This window comes from Agrilus planipennis, unplaced genomic scaffold (genome assembly GCF_000699045.2).
Source record: "Agrilus planipennis isolate EAB-ADULT unplaced genomic scaffold, Apla_2.0 scaffold22, whole genome shotgun sequence".
In the NCBI taxonomy this organism is placed as follows: domain Eukaryota; kingdom Metazoa; phylum Arthropoda; class Insecta; order Coleoptera; family Buprestidae; genus Agrilus; species Agrilus planipennis.
The window spans coordinates 1,478,384-1,494,593 of record NW_020438874.1 but is presented as its reverse complement, the minus strand read 5'-3'; the positions used below and the strand labels follow the sequence as shown (position 1 = coordinate 1,494,593).

The window sequence follows — 16,210 nt, the reverse complement described above, 5'->3', positions numbered from 1 at the left end:
AAACGTTTATTTGATAAATAAAACGATATCAAAAAATAAAAAGATGTACCAAAGTAGCCCATGTATGAGGTTTCAGTAAAATGAATTCGACTTAGACACTTCCGACATAAGCTCATTGTGAAGATTAGTTATGTATGCTATGTATACATATAAATTTCTAGTTTTTATTTTATTTATTTTAACAAAAAAAATTAGGGCATTAACGGCTACTTCTTTTATGAATTATGTTAATTAACTTTACGATTGCATCCCTAAAAAGGAAAATTCAATTTGTTTGTCATAGCATAAGAAACTGAAACTAAATTGGAAATTTCAAAACCTCGTACAAAGTAATGAACAGATAGGATTTAAATCTAATGGTGGGATGTATACAGGGTGATAGCCCATTGAAAACAGTGAGTACGATTTCATACTATTCAGCATGTTTTTTGCAAAAAGCTCAGACACGTCGATTTTGGTTGTTGGGGTACACGTAAATTCATATTATTTCAACCCTAAAGCAAAACAGGGAGGCCTAGCGTTCTTGAATTTTTAAGTGAAAGTCAAGTCAAACTACGAACCATTTCAAAGGCCTTTTAATTCCCTCTGTTACAGTTTCTTACTTTAATTATGACACAGTAACAAGAATAAAGGTAAGTATGTATTGACTTTTTACGTGTCAACTGATTAAATGTTCAAAATGACCACTGCCAACTTCCATGCAATAATAAAGATTTTGCTCAAATTATTGTCGAATATTGTGATTTATGGAATAATTTGACAGCAGTTTTCTACAAAAATTGGACTATAAAGATATAAATTTTAATTTTTAAATAGTCAAGTCAGACGACCATGAACGTGATTCCTTAACACCTCTGCGACCAATCTATATTGACCAGGAAATCGTCGTTTCAAATGATTTACTTAACTCTAAAACATAAAAATGGTATTGGGCCAAATGAAATGAATCTACCGATACAACAGTTTATGGTGAAAGACTTGACAAAAAGAAAAGATATTTAGAAATTCACCAATTCATATCCATACGCATTTCGGTATGCAAATAGACATGTCACCGCTGTTATACCAAAACATTTGTTATTGTTTCTTGACAGATTAAATATCATTGAATGTGAGACGTATGATTAAAAGCCAATGAGCAGCAGCAATACAAAATCGCCCATTTATTCTATAATCCTCATTAATGGTTAATCGTCAAGAACTATGGGAGGGGTAGAGAAAGCCCCCTAATGGAGGAAACCTACCTAACCTAATTAGGGTTAGGTTATGGTGGGTAAAAGTTCTCCCTTCCTCCTGGGGCTCGAAATGCTATATTTGTTACCGTATTTTTACAATCAGTTCTAAACAATTAACTAATAAAAATTAACAACACACCCCCCCCCCGTCTGATTTCTCATGTACGTTTTCGTAACTGGGCTATTTAAAAGTAATTCCAAGAAAGAAAAGTTGTTTTTAAAAAAGTTCTACCGTATTTAGAACAAACTACTGTCAAGATATTTCTGTATTTGGTGATGCTACTGTAGGTACTAACGATAATCTTTTGTATTGTAATATGGCCTACTAAACCCGCTCTTTTAAAGGGTTAAATCTCACCACGTAAATTTGAAAATTCTGTCTCTTCAGTAAGGATGATGTTTTAAAAGAAATGATAGATTAGTTGTCCGTAAAAACACAGTATAAGTCTTTCGTTATAAGAAACAACAACGGACTAAGTGAATTTTTATGAGCAAAGAAAAATCTGTTTGGAAACCGAAAATAATTACCACGACATGGTTCGATGATTAATGATTTTGTTGTGAAGAAATCGAGGCACTTAACAAGGAAGTTGCTTTCAGTTATTTTTCACGCTGTAACACCTGCCTTTTTGAGAACTGTTTATCAAGCTTTTAAGATTGGCGTAAAAGAAAGAAAAATTGCCCTGAGTTAGTTGAAGGGCGAAAAGATAATTGCTATCGATTGCTCTTTTATAATTTCAGATATTTAACTGACAAAATTCTTTCCAATAGATAATTAGGGAAAGTAAACGGTACATCGATGAAGCGTTTTAACACTCCAATTTTCCTTATGGTCCATTTACTTTACAAGATTAATTGCTGCTCTTTATCATAAAAAGGAGATCCAGTAAAAATTTTCCTTTACCAATAAGTATGCTGAGTTGTTTAGAATAATTAAATTTCTTTCTTTCTTTTTTGATTTCTTATAAAATAATTAAATCGGATGTTCTTTTTCGTTACCAAAAGCTTATTTATTTAATTTTCTCCGCGCCAAGTAAGTAGCGTATGTGCAAATTATTAATTAAACGCATCAACTAAATTCTTTGTAAATATTTAACTTAAAAATAAATGAAAGGAAGTCATTTAATTGGGCACTTTTACTACCCAAATATCGCACATCACACCGTGGGCATGACATACTATTATGTTAACTTGCATGCCCGCAGTAACAGATTAATCTTCTTGATTTTGATCTCTGTATTCGATACCCAATTGAGTTACACTCAAATGAAAAGCATCAGATAGATGAAAGTTTGAAAAATTTTGAAAACACTAAAAAATTCTTTTGTTTAAGCATTTATTTAGCTCTTNGTCTCATACAGTTTTACTTAATATGTAATTTCACTACGTATTTAATGTTTCATTTAAAAATAAAACGAAAATTAATTTAATATACACACATATAATTAAATTACAAGAATTATTTAGATGATTATTTTTTAACAGTTTTTCTTTTAAACAATAACAACAGATCATTCATTCATGTTAATTTCAGTAGATATATTGACAAATTAAATATTTGCCTTAAACTGTTTACTTTTGGTGCTTAGTATGGAGATATTAAGGGTTTATCTTATGATAGGTGATAACAAAAGAAAACTTTTTTTTAATTAAACTGCATGATAAGTGGAAACATGACAATGTCATTATCAATGTCACTTATACATGGGTAAAATGAGTGTAGTTAACAATAATATGAAATTAAGCGAATCGTATGTAAATATTAGCGAAAAATAATTGGGTAATTGTGAAACAATCTGTAACATTTTCAAAGAAATAAAGACCATTTTTACCACTAATTTTGAAATTCTAATTCGTCAGAGCGTTGGGCAATACGTGTTAGAAAATATTCGTATTTCACGATCTCTTACACAAAATTCCTTATACATAATGTTTACTGCTAGACAATATTAAAATTTTTTGAAAATATAAGTGTAGGCGAGGCAGATTATTTTTTAAAAAAAATTTCCATCGAATTGCAGGCTTTAGCTTGGTAAAAGTTATACAGAAATAAATTAAACTGTTTGCAAAAATCACGAAAACGTAAAAAAATGTATTTACGAGAACGGCAAGGAATCTGCCAACAATGATCATAATACAATTTCTCAAATTGGTAATTATTTAAGCCCAGAACCAACTGTCGGCGACTATTAGATCCCTATAATTAAATGTCCAACAATAGCCATTTCTTGCGATTGTTATTTATTCATTTCAATGAGTTATAAACCGATTCGATATCTTTTGCTTTTCCGAATTTAGATGCTGCGAATTTTTTTATTCCAAAAGTACATACATATTTCTACTACTTCTCTAATACCAAAGCCAATTTTTTTACATGTTACTTATTCTATAACAATTTATATCAATCTTTGCATAAAAAGTATTAAATTAAAAACACGAAGCTAGAATGCAGGGTTTAAACAACCTTTTGTAAAAATGCAGTCAATTTTCCAACCAGTATTAGAAGACGTGGTGCGCACCTATTACGTTCTTTGCATCTATTTAAAAGCTGAAATGGGCTGCGGATCTAATTATGTATGTAATAACCCATATAAAATCATTTTTTGCGTTTCGCAGCATTTTAATTGGCACTGTCTATTGAATATTTCATTTTTTCAAGGTTCTATCAGACAATATTATCCGCGGTCGGTGAACTCCGCGTTTCCACTGTTTCTGATAGCGGTAGAGTAATCTTTAAACATAGACGTCGACACAAATTTAGAGATGAAATTATGATCCTAGGATAAATTTTGTTAGGATTTAAATAATTCAAACCCTGGTTTCGTCATAAAAACCTGTTTAATTTAAAACAAAGTAGAAGAAAATCGCCTAATTTTCGATAGTTGTCTGATTATGGAAAACCCCTTAACAATTTTTTGTAATTGAAACCCCAAAATGAATACTATTTGGCATTCTAACTCTTAAGTTAGATACGAATGAACATTTTTGTATGTTTGTTCCGATTTCACACTTTAACTGCTCAACCGATCGTCATGAAATTTTGTACACATATTGTCAGAAGTATAAAAAAGAGCATAAGATTGCATTTATCCAGAAAAGAAACACCGTTCCCGAGGAATAGAAAAATATTCGTTTCATTTCGATCAAGAAGGACGGTATTCACTGTCATTCTACGTAAAGTGTATGTTTAACCTAAAAAATTGAAAATTTTAGTTTTATCCTGACGATCCTGATAGAATTATTGTAGATTCGATAATCTTCGACACGTACTTAGGACATCAGCGCGAGCGAAGGTGCGGTTAAAACTTACCAGAACATAAAGCTAAACTGTTGTAGTTAAATTACAGTTATTGTGAATTTACAATTAATATTCTGAAAATAGTAAAGATTTACATATCTATTTATCATCCAGGACGACAAGTATAGGTAGGTACCAATTACGTTGTCATCCAAACCTCTATTTGCGACATATTCCATGCAAAACAGACGAAAGAAATAAGGAGCCGAAAATTATGAAGTCGTAGCAATAACCCGAGTCTTTCATGTACCTTGCAGCTCACACCATTATTAACTTAGTATTAAATACAACAGATTTAATGTAATTATTTATTGTGTTATTATTATTATTATAAACAGTTAGCCATCCCTAATACGAATCTCCTAAATTCAACCAGTTATGCTCGAGATAGAGAAAATTCTAGTCCACGAAAATTCCTGCTCTAATGTGACACCTTTTAGTAGTTTTTGTCTTGCAGAAATCGCTTCTACGTATATTGTCTATAACCCTTACAATCTGAAATCACGATTTAGACAACGTAAGCACTTCGTTCGTGTTGCCTTTTCCTATCATAACCTAATCGCTTTTTTACGATTTTCCATAATATTTCAATCACTGAGACACTTTAAATTACTAAATTAAAAATTGCACTCGAATCTTGTGTTAATGAGAAATTGGAATTAGAAAAATGGAAAAATTCCAATGAGAGATTGAATACATGTAATACAATACATATTTCAAGGAACAAAAAAATAAGTTAAGAAAAGTTAGAAAAGTTCCAGAGTTACAGCAGTACGATTGCATTATTTTCATTTCAGTTTAGATTCATTTCGTAATAGATGGTATGACAATGTAAAAAAAAAACAGTTGAAGTCCCGTCAGTAACGTCATTTATTAACGTTAGCTTTTTGTTTTTTGTTTTCTAATTAACACGACGCCGCTGTTTTGCACATTATAAGCGTCGACGAAACGAACTGGCGCCCAGCCAGTCACATTGCTACATGCTAAACATGTGCTAAATAAGATGATTGTATGTGAACAACCGTCGAAAAATGTTTATCTACAACAGCGTAATCACCGTTAACGCTGGATCATTTTCTTGCGAAATTTCGGATTGTGGCAATTGTTGTGATGAAACCGGACAGTTGAGTGTGTAGTTTCACGCGAATTGTTACCCCACACGAAGTAACACTTATTTAATCGTTATTGCGAATACAATTTACCCAGGTGAGCCAAAAATACCTACTCACTATTTGTCGACGAAAGTGTAGAAACGGAATAATTGTTTACAAACATGACTTGTTGACTTGTTAATATACATTTTACTTTTATAGAGTTTTGTTTCTGTAGTTTTTATTCTTAATAACGTCTAACATCATGTAGGTATCTCCTTTTACATAGGAACAAATTTAATTAGATAATTACACGGAGAATAACGCAAAAATTACAATTTTCGATTGTAAATGACTGAATTTGTCGTAGAAATAGTAGAATTTATTAGGTAACTTGTACTAATCTCAATTTTGACATGTTTTTTTTTTAAATTGTTTCAAGTTTCTTAATATCGACTAAAATACCTAGTAAATTTATTTCTGCTGGGATTTTATTTTTACAAATTCGGGTCGAAATGGTAATTTTAATTATTTTCATTTACAAAATAACGGGCTAGTGGGATAAACTGTAAATATCGCTTTAACATTTATGTAAATTTTCCTTTTTCATTTTTTCCGTGCACGTATGTTTTTCCGATGATAATTTTTTCTACGTATACAGATATCGCATAAAATTGAATTATACATAATTTCTTTCAGTCAATATTGCACATTGTGAATTTCTAACTTTTTTGACTAAAAAATGTAATTTAAATTTATCTGGTAAATTAAGATGGTTAGTTACAATGCTCGCTAAATTAGGAAAACTGTTGAGCTTTGTAATATTTACAACTAACTCAATATTTGTATTGTCTCTAACGGGTAATTGTAAACCACCTACACTTATTTTCGTACTGATAAGTGCTTAGGTTTTGAAAAAACGTACTTTTTGTTTAATACTGTAAGTACTTAATTTAAAATTTTGCTAATACTGAAATTTAAAATTAGCAATCATTCTATTAAGAAAAGAAAGACAGACCTAACTATATATTTATTTTTGTTAATGTCAACATGTTCTATTACTCATTAAGTCTTTTTTGAAATTTGCAAATGGTAAGCAATTTTATGTGATTGTTATTGTACTTTACTGAATGCTATAAAAAAGATGTCAAGGTTTCAATTTTTTTTAGACTTCTTCATGATCTGAAAGTCATATATGCAACAACAATATTTGTGGGTTAATTATATCGAACTTTAAGGTTTAAATAAAGCTTAGAACCAATATTTAAGTATCTTTACATACTTTCAATGAAAAAATAATTCTTGTGCTGATAATTAAATGTCAAAAATTTAAATCATGTATGATTCAAATGTAAAAACTGGTTTTCAAAGTCCAAAAAAACATCACCACAACATGTTTACATTCAATAGCGAATAAATATCTCTATATGGTATGCAATTATCTTAAATTATTTGAAAAAAATAATTTTTATAACACTGCAGATTGTAGTGGACCTCAAGGAAAACTTAGAAAACTGGCCCAGTTCAAATGACCACTAATTAATAAATCTTTCACTACACCTAGAGAAAATTTTTGTAAAAATTACCATGTTATCTCATACCTTGTACCCACGAAATAATGTTTTATGTTGTGAATATAAACATTTTGAGAGCCCCTTTTAAGAACAAACTTCCATAAATATTTCGATTTACTAAATGAACACTCGGTATAATTATAATATATCAATGCTGAGTCACATATTTCGACACTAAATCGTCTAATTTAACAAATGATCATATCTATTCTAGTGACTATCAGGAAATAAAAACAAATACAGTGTAAACTCTTTATAACGTCACTCGATTTAACGACAAACTCCTTAAAACGTCGAAATTGCTTGACTTTGGTTGGTTTACATTGTTTTCTATACAATATTACACTCTATATAGCGTCACGCTCACTCTATTTAACGACAACAATGCGGCATTATAAATCATTGAGCAGTACTTTCTAAGTTGCCGAAATAGATAAGAACTGCAGCTGTGTACGTTGTTGAAGAAGACGATCCTGTCCCTCCACCAAGCATCAAACAAGCACTTGATGCAGCGAAACTATTAAAAAAATACTTTTTATATAATCAAATTGATCCAGCAGTATCTCAAGATATGAGTAAGATGCGTAACAAAATACAATTACAATATTGGAGCAGCAAAAAACATCAGACGAAGATAACAGGCTATACGCAATGTATGAATAATAATGTTCGTGTACAAAATGTGTAAATAATATCTTTTATTTCTCTTCATTTAACGACCACTCTTTATAACACCGAAAAATGTTCACTCCCTTAAGTGTCGTTATATAGAGTTTACACTGTACATACAATAAATAATAAACTTACCTTAAACCACAATCACGGAAATCCAAATGTACCAAAAACCAAAAGCTTTCTCATCACTTGTTTAATTAACTAATTATACACAGAAGTATTAATTGTACATAAGTCAATTAGTCAATAACGTTGTTCTTTGTAAGAAGGTTAAATCACCACGCCGAGCTTTTGATTAAAACTAACGTCAGCTTTCGTTGAAACGTTGCCGGTGGAAACAAAGACAGGGTATAACATGTCTTCTTCTGAATTATTTAATTTACTTGTATACGGTAATGTTTATATTGTTAAAACACTAAATTGTACACTCGAATGTCGCACCTCATAAAAAAATCACTTTATAATTAACGCGGAAATCAACTAGAAAGAATCGTCATGACAGTCAAGGTCTGGTTGGTTAATCTGTTCACCAAATAAATATATGTATGTGTACTATTATATAGGTGACTATTAAAAAGTAATAACACGATGTCATTTACAATAGTTTGCGCGTTTGCGGCATCGAAAAATAATAAACAACTAATTAAAAACCCGTAATTTATTAAATGCTTTTGTCAATAATGTTTTATTCGCAAATTTAACCAAACCTAGAATAATAATAAGGTTAACAAGCACTGCACAAATAAATGCATTTATTGTATGTTTTATATGTAGAGATGTGCAGAATGTGGTTTGCTAAAAGTATTTAAATGCAAAATACAAACATTTGCTAATGTAACAAACAAAATATTAACTTTAATACATATAACAAACTCATTCTGGTTTTGATTCTTTACACATTGGAATAAGGATAATCATTGGAATCCAGGGTTTATTTAACTTTAGGTTCGCCTAATTTTTTTGAAATCGTTTTTTAAGATTTTTTGACCATCGGTACCTATTAGCACACCACAATATCTTTTAGTAGTTTTCAGGTTGGTTTTCACGGCCGACTTACATTAATTCGATATCGTTTTTCGAGAATTTTTGCCGTGGAACGTTTCGCTTCTTGCTGACGGCACCTTCAGTGGTGATTTGTGATAGATGCCGGGTACTGAATAGTGGCACCAGCAAGATAATCTAATAAGTATTTCTTTTTAGTTCAAGTACTTATTAAAAGGAATCTATAGAATATCTCTTTGTCTCCTTTTAAGGTTCTTACATCACGAACAATACATTTGCTTTTATATTATATTATTAAGTACAACCTAGTTATCTAAATTATTTTATGTGTATAATGTTCTTAGCAAGGTAAAATAAGAAAATGTTGACTTTGCTGCCTAGAAAATGAATTAAGAAATAAATTACATCAACCATTAAAAAAATCTCTTCAGGAATATCTCACCGATGTAAGGCAATTCAAATTCATCCGCAACATGCCACCTGCGTCAAGTTCAGCAGCTCTTTGACTTCTGTGAATTATTGTAATCATCATTTTTCGTACTTTTGGATGAAAAGCAGATGTCCAATCTGATTCATAGATAGCTTGCCCCAAAGCTTCACTCTAAAATTATTCTTTTGCACTTTCAGAAAATTTATATAATTTTTATAAAAGTAATTTTCAATCCATAAACGTACGCTATCAATAAAATCACTGTTACGGAGCTTGGCTCGCTTGGCGAAGGAAAAGTAAAAAAACTTATATACCTATCTTTCGCCGGTGTACTGCTGTACCACATATATTGTTCGGTAAGAACAATTAAACAACTCGAAGGACCAGCGTATGTCCGATTAATAAGATGCGTATCATTAAATACGTTTATTAACCCTATACATACACACTTAAACTTAAGATTACAAAAATGAATTGAATTTTGAAGCGATTGCTTTGATGGATGTGCTAATACTGTCTTTTCTGAACTGTTCTGTCCTTTTTTTATCTCAACCTATTTCTCCCACTTGTGTTATTTCTCTTTATGGAATTTTTCCCGGGTCACTACTCCCAACGACACTAGTCACGTACACCAAAAGGTTCGTAGCTGGATGGTACACAATAGTGTTATAATTTAGGGAAAAACCAAATTTCAAGAATACAAGGCAGATGCACTGCGAATACAACGAAGGCGGCAATTAGAAGGATTCGGGGAAGCCCGCAGGTATAATGTCTTAACAATCACCTTGTGAGTAAAATCTGTTCCACCCTTACAGTACAATGTCATTTGGAAATAAATGCTTATACTTTGAAGACCAAATTTTAATACGTTATCGTAACGAAACGGTGACCTGGAAAATATATGAGTACATTAACATAAACATGAGAACTATTTAGTTATTTTTAAGTATAAATGGTTAATTACAGGTAGTTATAAAAAAAATAGTATTCCCTTCGTTGAGAATACGTTAACTTTACATTTACACTAAACTGTACGCACTTACAAGTTAATGCTTATGATAAAAAGAGATATACAAATCCCCAACGTGGTGAAAAGGAACTGGCACAAGAAAAATGACGAAAATACTTTGTTAAGTCCTTCGATGAACCTAAAATTTATTGGATTGTAGCAAAAAATGTACTAGAGAACAACAATCCTGTAAAAATATACACAACAAGAAGAAAATTAGTTCTTTAACTTGAGTGAAATCGTGGCGATTTCAAGAGAAATTCTTCTATAAAATGTAAACATGTACTTAACATTTATAAAAGGATTACTTGAGAATTTTGTTGTGATATTCTACGTAATTTTTTAATTTCCTCAAAACTTCGTCTTCATTGTTTTCTTCGGCAACCAAATCTTTGAATGCCTTTTCCAATGCTTCCAATTCAAGCACAGTGTAGTAAACAAGAGAGAAAATAAGAGAATCATGTCCTGCCATATTAAAGACAATCATAATGATTAATATTGATTCCAGCACATAAATTAAATAATAAGACCAGGAAATGTTATCAATTGCTGAAATAATATAAATTGGGACTGGAAATATCTTCCTTTGTAAAATTATAGGTCGAAGGATATAGTAACAGCCACAAGCTCCGTACAGTAAACGCAGTAGTTTACAAACTTTTTCCATTTTTTGATCTGACGTAATTTCATAATTGCGTTTCCAGTTTCGATCAAAAACGTCTAATGTCCAAAAGTCGTCTAGTTGTTTTACAAGATTAATAATTATTTGACGACTTCTGAGAAGGTTCACAACTTTATAAATTGCCTAAAAAAATATATATTTCAAAAAATGGCAGTGCAACTGCAAAAATTTCAATTGCACAAATTATTATGCATTTTGACCTGTTTTTCAATTCCATAAATGGACCCATTAGGGTCATTTTTATACATATATCATATCGAAACATAACGGCCTTTAACTATATACATATATGTTATTTTCTTTTTTTTACATTTACTTACAATATAAAAAATAAATATGTTAGAAGCGGCATCAGCAATCAATGTTATTTCATCCGATCCGGCGAAAACTTCAATAATTATACAAGGGGTAAATATTACCGTCAAAAACATCCACAGAAAGTTCATGAACTTGGCATAAGAAGTCTCTATTTTGTAGGGATTTTGCCCAGATATTTCTAAACATAGGAGTGCGTAACCTAAAGCTTTCCTCTTTATCATGTTCTCAAATCTGGAAAATCAACGATACAATAAAGTGAACAGGCACTAAAAGAAACTGACTTCATCCCTAAGGTTATTTGTATACGTACTCTTGATTTTCCCTTCCCTTTAGATAGCTCTGCAATTTGCATAACCAATCGTTTTCAAATTAAATGGTTCTCAAGTCGATTACAAAGCGGAACAGAAAAGAAAGGAACGCATTCAAGGATAAAACGAAAAGGGTGTTCCTATAGCACAACATCCTTTGTGATGTTGCCTTTTAATTTGCGCTATTCTTAAAGTAATAGGTATCTATGTCGGTTTCCAATTGTATATACTTTTACACCTCCTCATATTTTATGCTGCTATAATATAGTAAACAGTAACCAATCGCATGTCTTTTTCCTATTTAATGTCTGAACCAATTCGTAAGAAATTGGAAAGGGATTAATTTAATCCTTTATTTTATTTACTTCAACCAAACCAATGTTCCTTAATGTATTTGCGAATGACTGTTTTTGAAATTAATAAGCTAAAGGCTTAAAACAAGACTAGCATGGATAATAATTTATTTATGTTAATATTGCTATTACAATTTTATTAACAAACATATACATATATTTTAGATTGTGTTGCTCTATATGTTTTATCTACGTACAAAAAATCTAAAATACCTATTCATACATCAAGGGTACAAATACAAATCATTTATTTATATACGTATAAAAAAAAGCAAAGGCTTCAGCCACGAAAATGATTTATCCTATTTATATAAATTATGTTTTGTATACAATGTTCTCAGCAAAGTAAAATAAGAAAATGTAGCTTTCGCTGCCTAGAAATTAATCAATAAATAAGTCCCATCCAAATGCAAATATAGATTTATTGTTAAAAAGGATTTTTAAAATTTACCGATGTCAGACTATTCAAATTCATGTCGAATAAGCCGCCTGCATTAAGTCTTGCTGTTTTTTGGCTTCTGTGAATTATAGTAATCATCATTTTTCGTACTTTCGGTTGACAAGCAGAAGTCCAATCTGATTCATAGATAGCTTGTCCCAAAGCTTCACTCTAAAAGTTGTTTAGACTAAATTTATAATTTTCTGAAGTGCACTATTCATAAAATCACCTCGTAGGCTAAATCTGATCCACCCTTGCAATACAATGTCATTTGAACATAAACGCACATAGTTTGAAGAACAAATTTAAACACATCGTCGTAGTGAAATGTTGAACTTGAAAAAAAAAAATGAGACACAGTATACAACTGCTTTTCAAACAAATGTTTTATAGTACAGTAGATTTCGGGTATAACGACAACGAAGGGACCACTGTAATTTCGTCGTTATATCCAGAAGTCGTTACAGGCAAAGTTAAAGGAGATACAGACACACACTGTTTTTCAATTTTGAAACAATTTTTGCTTTTTTTAACAATAAATGCACAAGTGAAAGTCACACTTATTCAAAAGTTTACTAAACACAGTCGCTACTCAAAAACAACGTTAAATGTCACCCCACTTATTGACTATTTATGTGAATGTAAACAAAAGATAAGAAAGCTGTTTGTGTCTTTAGCAGCCGACTTCGGTCGCTATATCAGTATGGGATTACTAGGGATTTGTTACAAATGATTCATTAAAAACAGTCGCTACACCCGAACTCGGCGTTACATCCGAAGTCGCTATAGCCACATGAATTTTATACTCAAGTATGCTTTAAATTCAAGGGACTTACATATGACGTCGCTATAACCAAGGTCGTAATAAATGAAATCCACTGTATGTTGTGCCAAAAACTACACTTTTAATCAAACAATTACTTATTTGAGTTTTTACTAGAAATCTTAATATTAACTATAAGCGCCGATACTTACATGCTTATACTCATTATAAAAATGGCTATGCATATACCTATAGTGGTGAAGAAAAACTGGTACAAGAAAAATAATGAAAATAATTCATTCACTTTTTCAATATACCTAAAATTAATTAAAAGCAAAGGTAATGATACTGTTCTTTGTTAGATTTACTTACTTAACTTTGATTGAAACTTACTTGTGAAGTTTGTCGTGACATTTTACATAAATTTTTAATTTTCTCAAAAGTTCGTCTTCATTGTCTTCGTGAGCAATCAGATCTTTCAATGCTTTTTGCAATGCTCTCAACTCAAGCACAGCGTAATAAACAAGTGTAAAAATGAGAGAATCATGTCCTGTCATATTAAAAGCAATCAGAAGGATTAGTACCGTTTCGACCATATACATAATACAGTAAGACCCGGAAATGTTATTAATTGCTGGAATTACATAAACTGAGACTGGCCATACTTTTCTTTGCAGAAACAAAGGTCGAACAGCGTAATAGACTCCACAAGATATGTACAATCCACCCACTAGCTTACAAACTTTTACTACTTTCCTATCTGTGGAAATTTCAAAATTCCGTTTCCAATCTCGATCAAAAACGTCTGATGTCCAAAAGTCGTCCAGTTGTGTTACGAGTTCAATGATTATTTGACGTCCCCTGAGAAGGTTCCAAACTTTGTAAATTGCCTTAAAAAAGTTAACACATAAAAATCTATCATAAGTATATATATATTTTATCCAATTCATTAAAATAAAAAAATCATTTTATTATTTGTCTCATTTCTTTTCTTTGGAACAAATGCCACGAAGGAGTCAAAGACTTGTTTCTATGAATTATTTTAGACTTTTTCTCCAAGATGTGTATCGTCATCATAAGGTCGTCAGTTCTAAGACTGGTTGGACACGCACCTCCACTCTTTCCTATTCTGAGATAATCTTCACATTTCCGTAAAACTAGAACAACCCATATCCTTAACAATTTGCGAACAGTAATCTAATCTAGGTCTATCTCTACCCCTCCTCACTTCCGTTTCTGCCTCTAATATGCCTCTGTTCAGGCCTGAGAAGGTGTCCTTCCAACCTATCTCATCTATTTCTTATTGACTTCCATAGTATCCTCTGTTCTCTTACTCTTTCTAATGCCTCTTCATTTCTAACCTTCTCTATCTACGGTATCCTCATCATTCGCCTGTAACACCACATTTCGAACGCTTCTAACCTTTTCTTTTCCGCCGCGCCCACTGTCCATGTTTCGCATCCGTACAACGCTGCGCTCCAAACATACACCTATAACAACCTTTTTCGAATTTCTAAATTAACCGTTCGCGAGCATAGAAGTGATTTCCTTTTACTGAAGGCGACTCGACCCTGCGCTATCCTCTGCTATATATCTCTACTACTCCTTTCGTCCTGAATTATATGACTTCCTAGATACCTAAAATCGGCCACTTCTTCTAATTTTTCGTCTATTATCTTTATATTCGCTCTTTCCCTACTTTTCCTTCCCTTGCATACCAGTATTTTTGTTTTACTTTTATTTATTTTCATACAGTACTGGTTTGTCAATACCGCTTCCATTGTATTTAAAACTATCTCCAATTCCTTCTTGCTAGATGCTAATATTGCTGTATCATTCGCAAATCTAAGCATATTAATCTTTTTCCCCCTGTATATCTATCTCTACAGTTGTACTGTCTTTGATGATGTTGATCGTGTCTTCCAATGATCGAAGATATGTATGAGAAAAGAATTTTCTCACATTTCTGGTCATAAGTCAAAATGATTAAAAATGAACACTTTTAAATTTCCCCCCCCCCCTTAGCCAATAAAAATAAAACTAATTTCAAACATTTTGTATTTGGATTATTTTCATAAGTACCTAATTTTATTACGTATAAGAACTTACGGCCACATAGATAAATATATTTGAAGCGGCATCGGCAATGTTTGTTAGTTCATCCGATCCAGCAAAAATCTCAGTGACAATGCAGGGAGTAAAAATTATTATAAAAATTAACCATATGCCATTAACAAACTTGGAAAAAAGAGTTTGTAGTTTGTAGGGATCTTGTCCCGACATTTGCAAACAAAACAATGCACACTCTAAAGCTTCCCTCTTTATCATCTTACCAAATCTGGAAAATTAACATTACAACAAAATAAACAAGAACAAAAAATGGACTTCATTCCTAAACATAAGCCTTGCGTTCTGTTTAAATGAATTTCTATATTAATTATGGATAGGTATACATATATATATATTATAAATGAAAGTGAAATAACTTGTTTGATTTTTTTACTGAGAATATTCCTAACTTTATTACATGAATTAAACAAAACCTTTGTTTTTATCACGATTTCACCTTTATCCACTTTGACATTTTAGGATGTGCTATTTTGCGTTGTTTCTATATAAAGCCTATTGTTTTTGTCATTTTCAAACTAAAGTAATCTAATTGTCGTGATGGAGGTCAGTAAGGTCTCATTTCCTTCGAGAATTTCCTCTATATCTACCTTTATTTTATACTACAATTTTCTATTAGAGCGTGTTCATTCATAAATTATTTTGTCTGCTTGCTTTGTTTTTTGTCAAATGAAAGCAAGAATATCAATCTAGTTATAAACCTGGCATCAGCTCAATTTTTTTATATAAACAGAAAACCAAAATATTTTAAACTCTACCATTTCATTGGCCACATACATACGTTAGTTTATACATACATACATATATATAATTATTATTGCGAAAGGTAATGAACTTTTATCAATCGGACTCATATCAGTGACAGCGATTGTTTTCACAATTACGTATAAAAATATTCACGAACAT

General features: G+C 31.3%; 2 protein-coding genes across 3 annotated transcripts in view; one reads left to right on the top strand and one right to left on the bottom strand.

Annotated features, from left to right (window-relative positions):
* The first annotated feature begins 5,495 nt into the window (after positions 1 to 5,495).
* The window catches only part of LOC112906227 (homocysteine S-methyltransferase-like), a 21,658-nt gene continuing 10,943 nt past the window's right edge, over positions 5,496 to 16,210 (top strand). The window contains exon 1 of one of the 2 annotated variants that reach the window (XM_025980035.1): positions 5,496 to 5,739. The gene's annotated coding sequence lies outside the window, so the exon portion shown is untranslated. The remainder of the gene's footprint in view (positions 5,740 to 16,210) is intronic. The other variant, XM_025980037.1, reaches the window with a different exon arrangement.
* On the bottom strand, positions 9,717 to 16,202 carry LOC108732979 (odorant receptor 13a-like). The gene is made up of 6 exons (XM_018463999.2): positions 15,287 to 16,202; positions 13,571 to 14,067; positions 13,390 to 13,494; positions 12,644 to 12,749; positions 12,427 to 12,585; positions 9,717 to 12,349 (listed from the first exon to the last, which is right to left on the bottom strand). The coding sequence occupies exons 1-6, from the start codon at positions 15,503 to 15,505 to the stop codon at positions 12,278 to 12,280; spliced, it is 1,158 nt and encodes a 385-aa protein (XP_018319501.2). The 5' UTR covers positions 15,506 to 16,202; the 3' UTR covers positions 9,717 to 12,277.

Coding starts and splice junctions, on each gene's coding strand:
- LOC108732979 (XM_018463999.2), bottom strand. CDS start 15,505: ATGATAAAGAGGGAAGCTTTAGAGTGTGCATTGTTTTGTTTGCAAATG. Junction 13,495..13,570: donor TGTCACGACAAACTTCACAA/GTAAGTTTCAAT, acceptor AATTAATTTTAG/GTATATTGAAAAAGTGAATG. Junction 12,586..12,643: donor GATCAGATTTAGCCTACGAG/GTGATTTTATGA, acceptor AACAACTTTTAG/AGTGAAGCTTTGGGACAAGC.